At 50.3% G+C, this 15,890-nt stretch overlaps 1 protein-coding gene across 3 annotated transcripts in view; it reads right to left on the reverse strand.

The window, feature by feature from the left end:
* Positions 1-15,890, reverse strand: part of USP2 (ubiquitin specific peptidase 2) — a 204,248-nt gene that overhangs the window by 11,290 nt on the left and 177,068 nt on the right. For all 3 annotated transcript variants that reach the window (XM_075327576.1, XM_075327577.1, XM_075327578.1), the window contains 4 exons: positions 15,302-15,405; positions 14,018-14,098; positions 5,620-5,698; positions 3,334-3,441 (listed from right to left, as the gene is read on the reverse strand). In XM_075327576.1, coding sequence (XP_075183691.1) covers positions 3,334-3,441; positions 5,620-5,698; positions 14,018-14,098; positions 15,302-15,405 — 372 coding nt within the window. The remainder of the gene's footprint in view (positions 1-3,333; positions 3,442-5,619; positions 5,699-14,017; positions 14,099-15,301; positions 15,406-15,890) is intronic.

A 15,890-nucleotide genomic window follows, 5' to 3' on the forward strand; every position in this document is an offset into this window, starting at 1 on the left:
GATGTGGCCCTTTGTTGTGGCGAAATTAGAGCTTGCACACGACCTCGGCCTCTGCCTGCACCACCATCACGTCCACTTCCTTGTTCGTTGCCAACGCCCTTGCGCATTTTGCAATGCTGTGCTGATGTGTATTCACTAGACTTGTGCGTTATATCCAAGTTTGTGCAAAACGCACACAAGTGCACCTGAACGCTGCCACCAACAGGCACACACGTGCGGTTTTTAAATGCAAGCACGGACGCACTAAGAACCTAACGGGTCTCTATCCAGGGACAACGTGGAGCCTCCCAATTTTTGGCTGCCCTGCCAAAGGGCTATACTACAATAGACCCACTTCCTTACAATGGGCACTTCAGGTTTACAGGCCCTCATGCACGTCTCTATCCAGGGACAACGTGGAGCCTCCCAATTTTTGGCTGCCCTGCCAATGGGTTATACTACAATAGACCCACTTCCTCAAAATGGGCACATTAGACTCAAGAGGCCTTCATGTACGTCTCTTCTCAGGGACATCGAAGTGCCACACAATGTTTTCACGTAAAATCTTTCATGTAATCTCCAAAAGTAACATACACCAGCTCTATCTCACTATTGGGTATGTGCCCTTAACATTTCCGCCATGAAAATTCATTTTGGTGTCATTTTGGAAGGTTTTCTGGTGAGTCCATAAAAATGGCGTAAAACGGACAAAATTGTTCACAGCTGTGACTTTTGAGTGATAAATGCTTCAAGGGGTCTTCCCCATGCTGTTGCCATGTCATTTGAGCACTCTTCTGAGACTTTTGTGACATTTTTAGGGTTTCTACATGCTGCCGGGGGTCATTTCATAAAAATACTCGGGTCTCCCATAGGATAACATTGGGCTCGGTGCTCGGGCCGAGTACACGAGTATCTTGGGATGCTCGGCCCGAGCCTCGAGCACCCGAGCTTTTTAGTACTCGCTCATCATTAGTAGCGAACATTATCGCTACGGCAGCGTCACACGCATACCTGTTCAGCGACGTCGCTGTGACTGCCAAACAATCCCTCCCTCAAGGGGGAGGTGCGTTCGGCGTCACAGCGACGTCACTAAGCGGCCGGCCAATAGAAGCGGAGGGGCGGAGATGAGCGGGACGTAACATCCCGCCCACCTCCTTCCTTCCTCATTGCCGGTGGAGGCAGGTAAGGAGATGTTCGTCGTTCCCACGGTGTCACACATAGCGATGTGTGCTGCCGCAGGAACGACGAACAACATCGTACCGGTGGCAGCAGCGATATTAAGGAAATGAACGACATGTCAACGATCACTGTTTTGGAATGATTTTGCGATTGTTGCTCTTTAGTGTTACACGCTGCAATGTGGCTACCGGCGCCGGATGTGCGTCACTAACGACGTGACCCCGACGATATATCGGTAGCGATGTCGCAGAGTGTAAAGTACCCCTTACTGTCAGCTAAACATTGATATGGTGGGTCAGGCTGATGTTTGTCTAATCTGTAGTCTGTAGTTGGGCTTTATGCTTTATTTAGTACGAAAAATATTCCTCCTGTTTTCTGCTGTGCAAGTTTTACAGTTAGGTGTGTTTTATAGTTTTAATATACAATATAATATAGATACAATACACACACATAAGATTTTAATTAATATCTCACTAGACAAGAGCAATTTTTAAGATTTTGACATGATCGAGTTTCATGGGACATTTTTTCACCCAATGCCTGATAGTAAGGATGATAATACAACTTTCCTTACAGAGTCTTCAGCTTTACTCAGATTAGTTGATACCATATAAAAAGTAAAAATATGCCCATTATGGTGTAACCTTGTATAGTGTATACGGAAAAGGTATTAAGTTCAAAACCATCACTATGTGTCAGTATAAGAATAGTAGTACATACCAGTCTGCACTTTGTTCCAGGTTTCTGCGTTCCACAGTAGAACACATGCCATTTCCGGCAATTTCTCATCACCACAGTCACTGTTAATACGCCCTTCCCCCCAAGTTTGTGTTCCCCTTCGGCACATTGTCAGACACTCACATACACTGTACAGGCGTCACTTCCTGCCCCTGGGCTGTGCTCTCCCTTAGCACGGCCTCGGGACGGGATATGACGTCAGACTCCGCTTGGCCGTGCATTTTTGATTCTATTGGCGCCGTAACACTTTAAATAGGAGACCTATACTTTCCATCCTCAGGTTTCCCTTAAGAAAGACGGCGAAACGGGCGTTGGGAGCAACCCTGGTGTCCCTGGTATGTACTACTATTCTTATGCTGACACATAGTGATGGTTTTGAACTTAATACCTTTTCCTTATACACTATACAAGGTTACACCATAATGGGCATATTTTTACTTTTTGTATGGTCTCTAACTGCACCTTATGTTATAGGTAAGGATGGTTGACCTTAGGGAGATCAACATAGGTGGTTTCCTTGACTGGAGACTGCCCTTCCCGTGGTTTTTCCTTCCCGGTGAAAGACCTGGCTATTTACCTGCCAGCATTGAGAAACATGTGATGATGTCTCCGCGGCTTCCTTGTTTTGCGCCTTATGTTAGGTAGTTCATATTAATGTTGATATATACACTTTGCACTTTTGCCATATAAATTTATTTCCCACAGCTAGATTCTAATTTAGACATGATAAGTAAGTATGCACTTCAGATTAGTTGATGTATAAATGAATACACCCCACATCACAAACTACCTCTAGTATTTTGTATGACATCTCTCACTTTTAGGCCTAAGCCACAGGGCGTGAAAATCGGTGCGAGTGGAGTGCGATAAAACATCGCATTTCACTCGGACATTAGCCTGTGTGTCAGCACCCATGAGCGATTATTTTCTCAGCCCTAATCGGACCGAGAAAACAATCGCAGCATGCTACAACTGTAATGCGAGACTCTTTCTCTTGCACCCATTCAAGTGTATGGGGCGAGAGAAAAATTGCGTTGCACTCGCGGTACTCCGGTTTACCGTGAGTGCAGGACGAGAATGGCAATAGCCGGCTATGGAGGAGAGAGGGAGATAAATCCCGCCCTCCCCTCCTCCGTGTAGGCCCGCCCCTTCTCAGCCAGCCCGCCCCTCCTCAGAGCCAGCCCGCCCCCCGCAGCTGAGGTCCGCTCGCAGTCAGACCTCAGTAGCATGGACACTCGCATGACACTCGGCTCCTGCTGTGCTGCCAGCGTGAGCTGAGTATCATGCAAGGATCACAATAGTGTCCCGTGTGGCCCTGGCCTTAAGGACAGCACCAAGTCTCCTATGCCTGGAAAGAACAAGCTGGTGACATATTGCAGTACATATATAAACATATACTGTGATATTGTTGCTATATATATAAGCACGGTCACTTACTGCTGTTTTCTGAGGAGAATTCACGCAAGTCTAGATCTTTTAGTGGGAAATTCACAAATGTAGAAAGCTTGCTGCTCCTGATGCGACCTTCAGAGAACCTTTTCAGATCTGGGGTCAGTAAGGGTCAAGGAACAAAATGTGCAGAAAGCTAAAAACAGGGCAAGACAATAGCCTGCAGGTAAATAGGGTGAGGGGTAGGAAAGTGTGTCATGGGTTGTTACAGGCTTTCTTAACCCTTCACAATAACCTGCTGTTCCTCAGTACTCGGAGCGCTGTGACCTGTAATTTGTGGAGGTGATCCTGGATGTATGACCTGAAGGACAATGTTGAATACGGGGTTATCACGAAGCTGAGGACTTGGGACTCTGAGAAACTGAAGAGTTATGCCGGGGGTCCTGGATGGAGGAAAGATGATAGATGATGATTATTGGACGGCCTGTGAATAGAGTGGCTATGGCTCTAATGGACCTTGCTCAACCTTGCAGGACCTGGTGTGTTATAATGGCTGACATCTAATACATTTCCTCCTTCCGTGCAAGGGAAATTTAAGGGCAGCTACATTTCCCCTCAGTGATAACAGGTGATCAGCCGGGGCTTCTAAGGCTACTTTCACACCTCCGGTTTTTGCTATGCGGCACAATCCGGCACTTTGCAGGAAAATCGCAACCGTTTTTTTTTTGCTGCCGGTTGCGATTTTCCTGCATAGACTTTAATTAGTGCCGCATTGTGCCGCATGGCCTTGCGTTCCGTCCGGTTTTTGCCGCATGCGGCAGATTTAGCCGATGCGGCGGCCGGATGGAACGTTGCCTGGCACGTTTTTTCGTGCGGCAAAAAAAAAAAACCGCATCGCGCCGCATTCGGCCGATGCGGCGCATTTTTCAATGCATGCCTATGGCGGCCGGATGCGGTGCGATGCGGCAATAACCGCATCCGGCCGCCGCTTGCGGTTTTTGCCACTGCGCATGCTCAGTAGCATGCCGCAAGCGGCAAAAACCGGACTGGCCGCACAGGAAAAACTTATGCAAAGGATGCGGTGTTTTCACCGCATCCGTTGCATAGCTTGCACAGCCGGATTGAGTCGCAGAGCTCAAGCCGGATGTGTGAAAGTAGCCTAAGGGTACCTTCACACTTAGCGATGCAGCAGCGATCCGACCAGCGATCTGACCTGGTCAGGATCGCTGCTGCATCGCTACATGGTCGCTGGTGAGCTGTCAAACAGGCAGATCTCACCAGCGACCAGTGAACAGCCCCCAGCCAGCAGCGACATGCAAGCGACGCTGCGCTTGCACGGAGCTGCCGTCTGGAAGCTGCGGAGACTGGTAACTAAGGTAAACATCGGGTATGGTTACCCGATGTTTACATTAGTTACCAGCGCACAGCTGTGTGTGCAGGGAGCAGGGAGCCGCGCACACTGAGCGCTGGCTCCTTGCTCTCCTACCATAGCTACAGTACACATCGGGTTAATTAACCCGATGTGTAATGCAGCTACATGTGCAGAGAGCAGGGAGCCGCGCACACTGCTTAGCGCTGGCTCCTTGCTCTCCTAGCTGCTGTACACATCGGGTTAATTAACCCGATGTGTACAGCAGCTACATGTGCAGAGAGCCGGAGCCGGCAGCACAGGCAGCGTGAGAGCTGCAGATGCTGGTAACTAAGGTAAATATCGGGTAACCACCTTGGTTACCCGATGTTTATCTTGGATACAGCTTACCTCAGCTGTCAGACGCCGGCTCCTGCTCCCTGCTCGCTTCATTTGTCGCTCTCTTGCTGTCACACACAGCGATCTGTGTGTCACAGCAGGAGAGCGGCTTTGAAGAAAACGAACCAGGGCTGTGTGTAGCGAGCAGCGATCTCGCAGCAGGGGCCAGATCGCTGCTCAGTGTCACACACAGCGAGATCGCTAATGAGGTCACTGCTGCGTCACAAAAACCGTGACTCAGCAGCGATCTCGGCAGCGAGCTCGCTGTGTGTGAAGCACCCCTAAAGCTGTACTGATGGAAATGAGCTCACAATCAGGTCAGGGACAGTTTATGAGGGGGGTTTCTTTGTAAACCAATCCTTATGTGTGTGATCCATGTGTCTATAGCACAAACACAGTAAAAGGCAGGTATGAGGAGCTAATGATGGGAGAACGGCCGGGTATTGTGTGCCTGGAGGGGGCGCTATGTGTACTCTGACAGGCTGGGACACAAATATGTACTGAGATGTGGAATTACAGGGTAAAGCCAAGTATAGGACCAAGAAAGGTACACAAACAAACAGAGCACACTTGGTTGGAAAGGATACGCAATACAAGGATCTTCGGGAACTTCTGGATGGTAAACTTCTTGGTGCATCTGCGCCGAGCTTTACACCTACAGCAGGTCTGATAAAGGAAAAGAAAGAATTGATGAAGACGCTCAGATCTCACACACATGCACCTTCCACAAGACAAGGATCATTTACAGGCTCGTATTTTCTATGACATATAATGAAGGGAATTTTGTTACTTACCGTAAATTCCTTTTCTTCTAGCTCTTATTGGGAGACCCAGACGATTGGGTGTATAGCACTGCCTCCGGAGGCCACACAAAGCAATTACACTAAAAAGTGTAAGGCCCCTCCCCTTCTGGCTATACACCCCCAGTGGGATCACTGGCTCACCAGTTTTAGTGCAAAAGCAAGAAGGAGGAAAGCCAATAACTGGTTTAAACAAATTCACTCCGAGTAACATCGGAGAACTGAAAACCGTTCAACATGAACAACATGTGTACCCGCAAACAAACCAAAAATCCCGAAGGACAACAGGGCGGGTGCTGGGTCTCCCAATAAGAGCTAGAAGAAAAGGAATTTACGGTAAGTAACAAAATTCCCTTCTTCTTCGGCGCTCTATTGGGAGACCCAGACGATTGGGACGTCCAAAAGCTGTCCCTGGGTGGGTAAAGAATACCTCATGTTAGAGCTGCAAGACAGCCCTCCCCTATAGGGAGGCAACTGCCGCCTGCAGGACTCTTCTACCTAGGCTGGCGTCCGCCGAAGCATAGGTATGCACCTGATAATGTTTGGTGAAAGTGTGCAGACTCGACCAGGTAGCTGCCTGGCACACCTGTTGAGCCGTAGCCTGGTGTCGCAATGCCCAGGACGCACCCACGGCTCTGGTAGAATGGGCCTTCAGCCCTGATGGAACCGGAAGCCCAGCAGAACGGTAGGCTTCAAGAATTGGTTCTTTGATCCATCGAGCCAGGGTGGCCTTAGAAGCCTGCGACCCTTTGCGCTTACCAGCGACAAGGACAAAGAGTGCATCCGAACGGCGCAAGGGCGCCGTGCGGGAAATGTAGATTCTGAGTGCTCTCACCAGATCTAACAAATGTAAATCCTTCTCATACCGATGAACTGCATGAGGACAAAACGAAGGTAAAGAGATATCCTGATTAAGATGAAAAGAGGATACCACCTTCGGGAGAAACTCCTGAATGGGGCGCAGCACTACCTTGTCCTGGTGGAAGACCAGGAAGGGAGCCTTGGATGACAGCGCTGCTAGCTCAGACACTCTCCGAAGAGATGTGATCGCTACCAGAAAAGCCACTTTCTGTGATAGTCTAGAAAGTGAAACCTCCTTCAGAGGCTCGAAGGGCGGCTTCTGGAGGGCAACTAGTACCCTGTTCAGATCCCATGGATCTAACGGCCGCTTGTACGGGGGTACGATATGGCAAACCCCCTGTAGGAACGTGCGCACCTTAGGAAGGCGTGCCAAACGCCTCTGAAAAAAGACGGATAGCGCCGAGACCTGCCCTTTAAGGGAGCCGAGCGACAAACCTTTTTCTAACCCAGATTGCAGGAAAGAAAGAAAGGTAGGCAATGCAAATGGCCAGGGAGACACTCCCTGAGCAGAGCACCAGGATAAGAATATCCTCCACGTTCTGTGGTAGATCTTAGCGGACGTGGGCTTCCTAGCCTGTCTCATGGTGGCAACGACCCCTTGGGATAATCCTGAAGACGCTAGGATCCAGGACTCAATGGCCACACAGTCAGGTTCAGGGCCGCAGAATTCCGATGGAAAAACGGCCCTTGGGACAGTAAGTCTGGTCGGTCTGGTAGTGCCCACGGTCGGCCGACCGTGAGCCGCCACAGATCCGGATACCACGCCCTCCTCGGCCAGTCTGGGGCGACGAGTATGACGCGGCTGCAATCGGATCTGATCTTGCGTAGCACTCTGGGCAAGAGTGCCAGAGGTGGAAACACATAAGGGAGCCGGAACTGCGACCAATCTTGCACTAGGGCGTCTGCCGCCAGAGCTCTTTGATCGCGAGACCGTGCCATGAAGGTTGGGACCTTGTTGTTGTGCCGGGACGCCATGAGGTCGACGTCCGGCCTTCCCCATCGGTGACAGATTTCCTGAAACACGTCTGGGTGAAGGGACCATTCCCCTGCGTCCATGCCCTGGCGACTGAGGAAGTCTGCTTCCCAGTTTTCTACGCCGGGGATGTGAACTGCGGATATGGTGGAGGCCGTGGCTTCCACCCACATCAGAATCCGCCGGACTTCCTGGAAGGCTTGCCGACTGCGTGTCCCCCCTTGGTGGTTGATGTATGCCACCGCTGTGGAGTTGTCCGACTGAATTCGGATCTGTCTCCCTTCCAGCCACTGCTGGAAGGCTAATAGGGCAAGATACACTGCTCTGATTTCCAGAACATTGATCTGAAGGGTGGACTCCTGCTGAGTCCACGTACCCTGAGCCCTGTGGTGGAGAAAAACTGCTCCCCACCCTGACAGACTCGCGTCTGTCGTGACCACCGCCCAAGACGGTGGTAGGAAGGATCTTCCCTGTGATAATGAGGTGGGAAGAAGCCACCACTGCAGAGAGTCCTTGGCCGTCTGGGAAAGGGAGACTTTCCTGTCCAGGGATGTTGACTTCCTGTCCCATTGGCGGAGAATGTCCCATTGAAGTGGGCGCAGATGGAACTGCGCAAACGGAACCGCCTCCATTGCCGCCACCATCTTCCCGAGGAAGTGCATGAGGCGTCTTAAGGAGTGCGACTGACTTTGAAGGAGAGCCTGCACCCCAGTCTGTAGAGACCGCTGCTTGTCCAGCGGAAGCTTCACTATCGCTGAGAGAGTATGAAACTCCATGCCAAGATACGTTAGTGATTGGGTCGGTGACAGATTTGACTTTGAGAAGTTGATGATCCACCCGAACGTCTGGAGAGTCTCCAGTGCAACAGTCAAGCTGAGTTGGCATGCCTCTTGAGAGGGTGCCTTGACCAGTAGATCGTCCAAGTAAGGGATCACAGAGTGTCCCTGAGAGTGCAAGACTGCTACCACTGCCGCCATGATCTTGGTGAACACCCGTGGGGCTGTCGCCAGACCAAATGGCAGAGCTACGAACTGAAGATGGTCGTCTCCTATCACGAAGCGGAGAAAGCGTTGGTGCTCTGTAGCAATCGGCACGTGGAGATAAGCATCCTTGATGTCTATTGATGCTAGGAAATCTCCTTGAGACATTGAGGCAATGACTGAGCGGAGGGATTCCATCCGGAACCGCCTGGCGTTCACATGCTTGTTGAGCAGTTTTAGGTCCAGAACAGGACGGAATGAGCCGTCCTTTTTTGGCACCACAAAGAGATTGGAGTAAAAACCTTGACCTCGTTCCTGAAGAGGAACAGGGACCACCACTCCTTCTGCTCTTAGAGAATTCACCGCCTGCAGAAGGGCATCTGCTCGGTCGGGATGTGGGGAAGTTCTGAAGAACCGAGGCGGAGGACGAGAACTGAACTCTATCCTGTACCCGTGAGACAAAATGTCTGTTACCCACCGGTCTTTGACCTGTGGCAGCCAAATGTCGCAAAAGCGGGAGAGCCTGCCACCGACCGAGGATGCGGAGGGAGGCGGCCGAAAGTCATGAGGCAGCCGCCTTGGAAGCGGTACCTCCGGTTGCTTTCTTGGGGCGTGAGTGAGCCCGCCAGGAATCAGAGCTCCTTTGCTCTTTCTGAGTCCCTTTGGACGAGGAGAATTGGGGCTTGCCCGAGCCTCGAAAGGACCGAAACTTTGACTGCCACTTCCTCTGTGGGGGTTTGCTTGATCTGGGCTGGGGTAAGGAGGAGTCCTTACCTTTGGACTGTTTAATGATTTCCGCCAATTGCTCACCAAACAGTCTGTCTCCAGATAATGGCAAGCTGGTTAAACATTTTTTAGAAGCAGAATCTGCTTTCCATTCCTTTAACCATAAGGCTCTGCGCAAAACTACAGAGTTGGCGGATGCCATTGAGGCACGGCTCGTAGAGTCCAGTACCGCATTAATAGCGTAGGTCGCAAACGCAGACATTTGCGTAGTTAGGGACGCCACTTGCGGCACTGCTGGACGTATGAGAGAGTCCACCTGTGCCAGACCAGCTGAAATAGCTTGGAGCGCCCACACGGCCGCGAATGCTGGAGCAAACGACGCGCCGATAGCTTCATAGACAGCTTTCAACCAAAGGTCCATCTGTCTGTCATTGGCATCTTTAAGTGAAGCCCCATCCTCCACTGCAACTATGGATCTAGCTGCAAGCCTGGATATTGGAGGGTCCACCTTTGGACACTGGGTCCAGCGTTTGACCACGTCAGGGGGAAAAGGATAACGTGTATCCTTAAGGCGTTTAGAAAAACGCTTGTCCGGATAAGTATTGTGTTTCTGGATGGATTGTCTGAAATCAGAGTGGTCCAGAAAAGTACTCAATTTACGCTTGGGATACAGGAAATGGAATTTCTCCTGCTGTGCAGCTGCCTCCTCTGCAGAAGGGGCTGGGGGAGAAATATCCAACAGCCTATTGATGGCCGCTATAAGGTCATTTACCATGGCGTCACCATCTGGCGTATCCAAATTGAGTGCGGCGTCAGGACAAGACTCCTGATCACCCACCTCTGAGCCATCATATAGAGACCCCTCTCGCTGAGACCCTGATCCGCGTGATGACGTGGAGGGTCTCTCCCAGCGAGCTCGCTTAGGCGGACTGGGACTGTCATCCGAGTCAGAGCCCTCAGCCTGTGATGCCTGGGACCCCCTTGAATTACGGATTAATTCCAGCTGAGGGGGGCCGGGGAACATAGACACAGCGGTGTCCATGGTCTGAGCAACTGGCCTGGACTGCAAGGTCTCCAAGATTTTTGTCATAGTCACAGACATTTTATCAGCAAAGACTGCAAATTCTGTCCCCGTCACCGGGGTAGGGTTCACAGGCGTCTCTGCCTGGGCTACCACCACAATAGGCTCTGGCTGACGAAGTGCCACTGGGACTGAACATTGCACACAATGAGAGTCGTTGGAGCCTGCTGGTAGATTAGCCCCACATGCTGTACAAGCAGTTTATACAGCCCGTGCCTTGGCACCCTTGCGTTTTGCGGATGACATGCTGTTGTCTCCTCAAAGCATATAGGGTGTACAGCCAAGAAGCGACCTTACAGTGTCTACACAAATATAACACTGTGGAACTAGTGGGGCCGCACGTATGTGCTGCTTACCGCCCGCTTAGCGCGGGTGTGTGGTCGCCAGAAAACCCTTAGCCTGGGTCCCTCAGAGCCTGCGTCCGTTCTCCAGCCAGACTGCATGTGTATAATGGCTGCCGGCGTCCTGGGAAGCTGCAAGCCTGGGGGCGGGCCTAGGGCGTGCACAGAGAAAAAGCGCGAAGCCTGTGTCCTACTGTGCTCAGTGAGAGGGCTGGAGCATGTAAATCGTGCTCCAGCCCTCGGCGCTGCCGATTGAACAACGTCTCTCCCCTACCCTGATTGACAGGGTGGGGGGCGTTAACGAAGCGGAGCTAGGCCGCAGAAAAACCGGGGACTAAAGTTAGAAGCGCCGCCGCCGTAAAAGCGCGGTCGGCGCGTCCCCGGCGCACTACAAGTCGCAGCTGCGCCGCCGCTCCAGGGGCGGTCGGCGCGGCGATCCACACACATAAAGTCCCCCAGTAATCTGCGGGGACTATAAGCCCAGCGCACAGCGCTACAGTCCCCGGCGCACTAGCACACCCAGCAAGCCTGGAGTGTGCGTGGCCTGCCATACGGGGACACAGAGTACCTGAAAGTTGCAGGGCCTTGTCCCTGAACGGCACTCCCGCTCCACATCCAGCAGGTTCTATGGGTCTGTGGATGGAGCCCGGCCTCAGGGCTTGGTGGCCGGTAAGATCCCACTTCCTCAGAGCCCCCCAGGGGGATGGGGAAGGAAAACAGCATGTGGGCTCCAGCCTCCGTACCCGCAATGGGTACCTCAACCTTACAAACCACAAGTGGGGTAAGAAGGGAGCATGCTGGGGGCCCCATATGGGCCCTCTTTTCTTCCATCCGATATAGTCAGCAGCTACTGCTGACTAAACAGTGGAGCTATGCGTGGATGTCTGACCTCCTTCGCACAAAGCAGAAAACTGGTGAGCCAGTGATCCCACTGGGGGTGTATAGCCAGAAGGGGAGGGGCCTTACACTTTTTAGTGTAATTGCTTTGTGTGGCCTCCGGAGGCAGTGCTATACACCCAATCGTCTGGGTCTCCCAATAGAGCGCCGAAGAAAAGGAGCTTTCCTAACACTGCTCACCCATGAGCACGGTGGATTTGTATGGGATTATATTGATTATCTACTTTGCATCATTTTGATTGAATATACAGATTTTTTTCTTTAATGCATCATGAAGTAAACAATGTATAAAGAGATATATTCTCCCACAGGAGCAGATTCAGGGCACAACATAGACTGTGTATGGCATCCAGTACTGCACAGCAGGATGAATCTGGCGCACACAGATGGCTGTGTATATTATATTCCGGGCTGGAATCCCTCCATACACCTGTCCTGCTGTGTATAATCCCTCCATACACCTGTCCTGCTGTGTATATTATATTCCAGGCAGGAATCCCTCCATACTCCTGTCCTGCTGTGTATAATCCCTCCATACACCTGTCCTGCTGTGTATAATCCCTCCATACACCTGTCCTGCTGTGTATATTATATTCCAGGCTGGAATCCCTCCATACTCCTGTCCTGCTGTGTATAATCCCTCCATACACCTGTCCTGCTGTGTATAATCCCTCCATACACCTGTCCTGCTGTGTATATTATATTCCAGGCTGGAATCCCTCCATACTCCTGTCCTGCTGTGTATAATCCCTCCATACACCTGTCCTGCTGTGTATAATCCCTCCATACACCTGTCCTGCTGTGTATATTATATTCCAGGCTGGAATCCCTCCATACTCCTGTCCTGCTGTGTATAATCCCTCCATACACCTGTCCTGCTGTGTATAATCCCTCCATACACCTGTCCTGCTGTGTATATTATATTCCAGGCTGGAATCCCTCCATACTCCTGTCCTGCTGTGTATAATCCCTCCATACACCTGTCCTGCTGTGTATAATCCCTCCATACACCTGTCCTGCTGTGTATATTATATTCCAGGCTGGAATCCCTCCATACACCTGTCCTGCTGTGTATATTATATTCCAGGCTGGAATCCCTCCATACACCTGTCCTGCTGTGTATATTATATTCCAGGCTGGAATCCCTCCATACACCTGTCCTGCTGTGTATATTATATTCCAGGCTGGAATCCCTCCATACACCTGTCCTGCTGTGTATAATCCCTCCATACACCTGTCCTGCTGTGTATATTATATTCCAGGCTGGAATCCCTCCATACACCTGTCCTGCTGTGTATATTATATTGCGGGCTGGAATCCCTCCATACACCTGCCCTGCTGTGTATATTATATTCCAGGCTGGAATCCCTCCATACACCTCTCCTGCTGTGTATAATCCCTCCCATACACCTCTCCTGCTGTGTATAATCCGTCCCGTACACCTCTTCTGCTGTGTATAATCCCTCCCGTACACCTCTCCTGCTGTGTATAATCTCTCCCATACACCTGTCCTGCTGTGTATAATCCCTCCCATACACCTGTCCTGCTGTGTATAATCCCTCCCGTACACCTCTCCTGCTGTGTATAATCCCTCCCGTACACCTCTCCTGCTGTGTATAATCTCTCCCGTACACCTGTCCTGCTGTGTATAATTCCTCCCGTACACCTGTCCTGCTGTGTATAATCCCTCCCGTACACCTCTCCTGCTGTGTATAATCCCTCCCGTACACCTCTCCTGCTGTGTATAATCTCTCCCGTACACCTGTCCTGCTGTGTATAATTCCTCCCGTACACCTGTCCTGCTGTGTATAATCCCTCCTTTACACCTCTCCTGTTGTGTATAATCCCTCCCGTACACCTCTCCTGCTGTGTATAATCCCTCCCATACACCTGTCCTGCTGTGTATAATCCCTCCCATACACCTGTCCTGCTGTGTATAATCCCTCCCGTACACCTCTCCTGCTGTGTATAATCCCTCCCGTACACCTCTCCTGCTGTGTATAATCCCTCCCGTACACCTCTCCTGCTGTGTATAATCCCTCCCGTACACCTCTTCTGCTGTGTATAATCCCTCCCGTACACCTCTCCTGCTGTGTATAATCCCTCCCGTACACCTCTCATGCTGTGTATAATCCCTCCCGTACACCTCTCCTGCTGTGATATCTATCTGGCCTGTATCTTCTGCGCTCTGGGTACGGGCTGACATTCACAGTCGGGTAAGTTCGCAGTCTATCTTTGCACTGGAAATCTTGTGGGTTTGTCACATACTGTACATTCACATAAGCAAATGCTCCTTTGTACATCGGGCATCACCAGAGACACTTACTGGCTTTTCATCCCCATCTAGAACATCCTCCTTGGTGAAGAGGCGGATGCAGTCCATTAGGGAGACCTCGGGAACACTTTTCTATAGAAGAAACATGCATGTGACAGTCAGTCATCACCATCAGGGCAGCTCGAGAGGTTATTGATTACCTGCCCCAACTTATCAATCAATGTACTCCACACGGGGTGGAGAAACCTTACTTAAAGGGAATCTGTCACCAGATTTTTGTTACCTAATCTGAGAGCAGCATAACGTAGGGGCAGAGACCCTGATTCCAGTAATGTGCCACTAACTGGGCTGCTTAGTGTACTTTCAGTAAAGTTCTGTTTTATCAGCAGATTATCACTAATGGATTAGTAAATCTGCTGCACGGTAGTCCAACCACGCGCCCATCACAGACTGGCAGCTTTCTGCCTATGTACAGTGTACACAGCTGCCAATCAGTGGTGGAGCAAACCAACAGTGTAGCAAACAAGTGACACATCACAATGCCACACATTTCACAATGCGATTACACAAGGTTCCTAATACAATTGTACCGTCTCCGGCTCCACATTTATGAAGCCCCTGTCATTTATTCTGACACCCATCATTCCTCCATCAGTGTCAAAATTGCTTGCACATTGCACATCTGTTAGTTAATTACTTCAGATTTCCAGACCAGGACAGAAAGAATAATGATCCCTCTGGGCTTCATTTAAGATATGTTATTGATTATAATGACTGGACTATTACATCTAGTGGCACACAAGCATGTCCTGCCATCAGGAAGGCAGCGGCTAAGAAGTACCGCAGCAGCCATCATTACCATCCGCTGCACTTGTGGTCCGTGCCTCTTACCATTGATTGGGGGGCTGCACAGAGGCAGATGGGGGACCTTTATATGAGGCAGGAGGTTTTTCTTTATAATGTGTTTTTTCCGCAGACATCTATACGGTTGTGAGGTAGTTTATTAGTCACAGCTTAGCATTGCTAAGCCGGATTGTTTGTAGTGTTTCCTATTGTGGCTTCTCTACATGACGCACTACACCTGAAGTAATCTATTTGTAAAGAATATTTGACAAACACAATTAAAGAGGATCAGTCATCAGACAATGCTCGCTGTCCTGCTGGTCTCCATGCAGCTGCTGACTCTGCGGGACACTATAACACATCCTTCAGGAGACACATGCAGATGCTCAGAACATTTCCAAATGTTCGGTGCCCCCCAAGTGGTTACAGGACATGTCTGGTCACCAGTACCATGTAATAATCGTATTCAGAAGTAATGTATTTGTATAGTACCTTAGCAATAGGCAGAGACAGGTCCCAGAAGGGGTCAAATACAGTGGAGCAATATCCGCATTCAGTGCATGTAAGGGAACTCTTCAGCTGCCCTACAAACAGCTCTACAAGACAGAAAAGGTCCAAAATTAGGGCAAAATTACAGGAAAGTAAGACAAATAATATCAGGAAACAGCACAAATACAAAAACAAACATTGCAACAAATATGTAAGAATGGGCATTCTTCGATTTGCCCTTGACGCACAAACGATGGGTGCGGGTACACACGCTAGCGATGTCACTAGCGAGATCGCAGCGTGTAAATCGGCCTTTACGCTGTGTATTGCACTGCAGTGTAATTGCATGCGTCCTCCGTCCCCAGCACAATCTATGTAGATTGTGCATGAGACGTGTGCACGTTGCTTTTATGAACGCAGCGATTTGGTTGCTAAAATTTTGACCCAAATCCGTGCGTTCATAAAAGCAGCATGTCAATTATTTGTGTGTTCTGGATGCAGCTCCCACTCTGTCTATGGTAATGCAGCCAGGTATGGTATGTGCAGCCAGAGCGCAGGAAATAGGCTTTTTTTTAACAAAAATACTGCATTC

Source organism: Anomaloglossus baeobatrachus, chromosome 11, assembly GCF_048569485.1.
Source record: "Anomaloglossus baeobatrachus isolate aAnoBae1 chromosome 11, aAnoBae1.hap1, whole genome shotgun sequence".
In the NCBI taxonomy this organism is placed as follows: Eukaryota; Metazoa; Chordata; class Amphibia; order Anura; family Aromobatidae; genus Anomaloglossus; species Anomaloglossus baeobatrachus.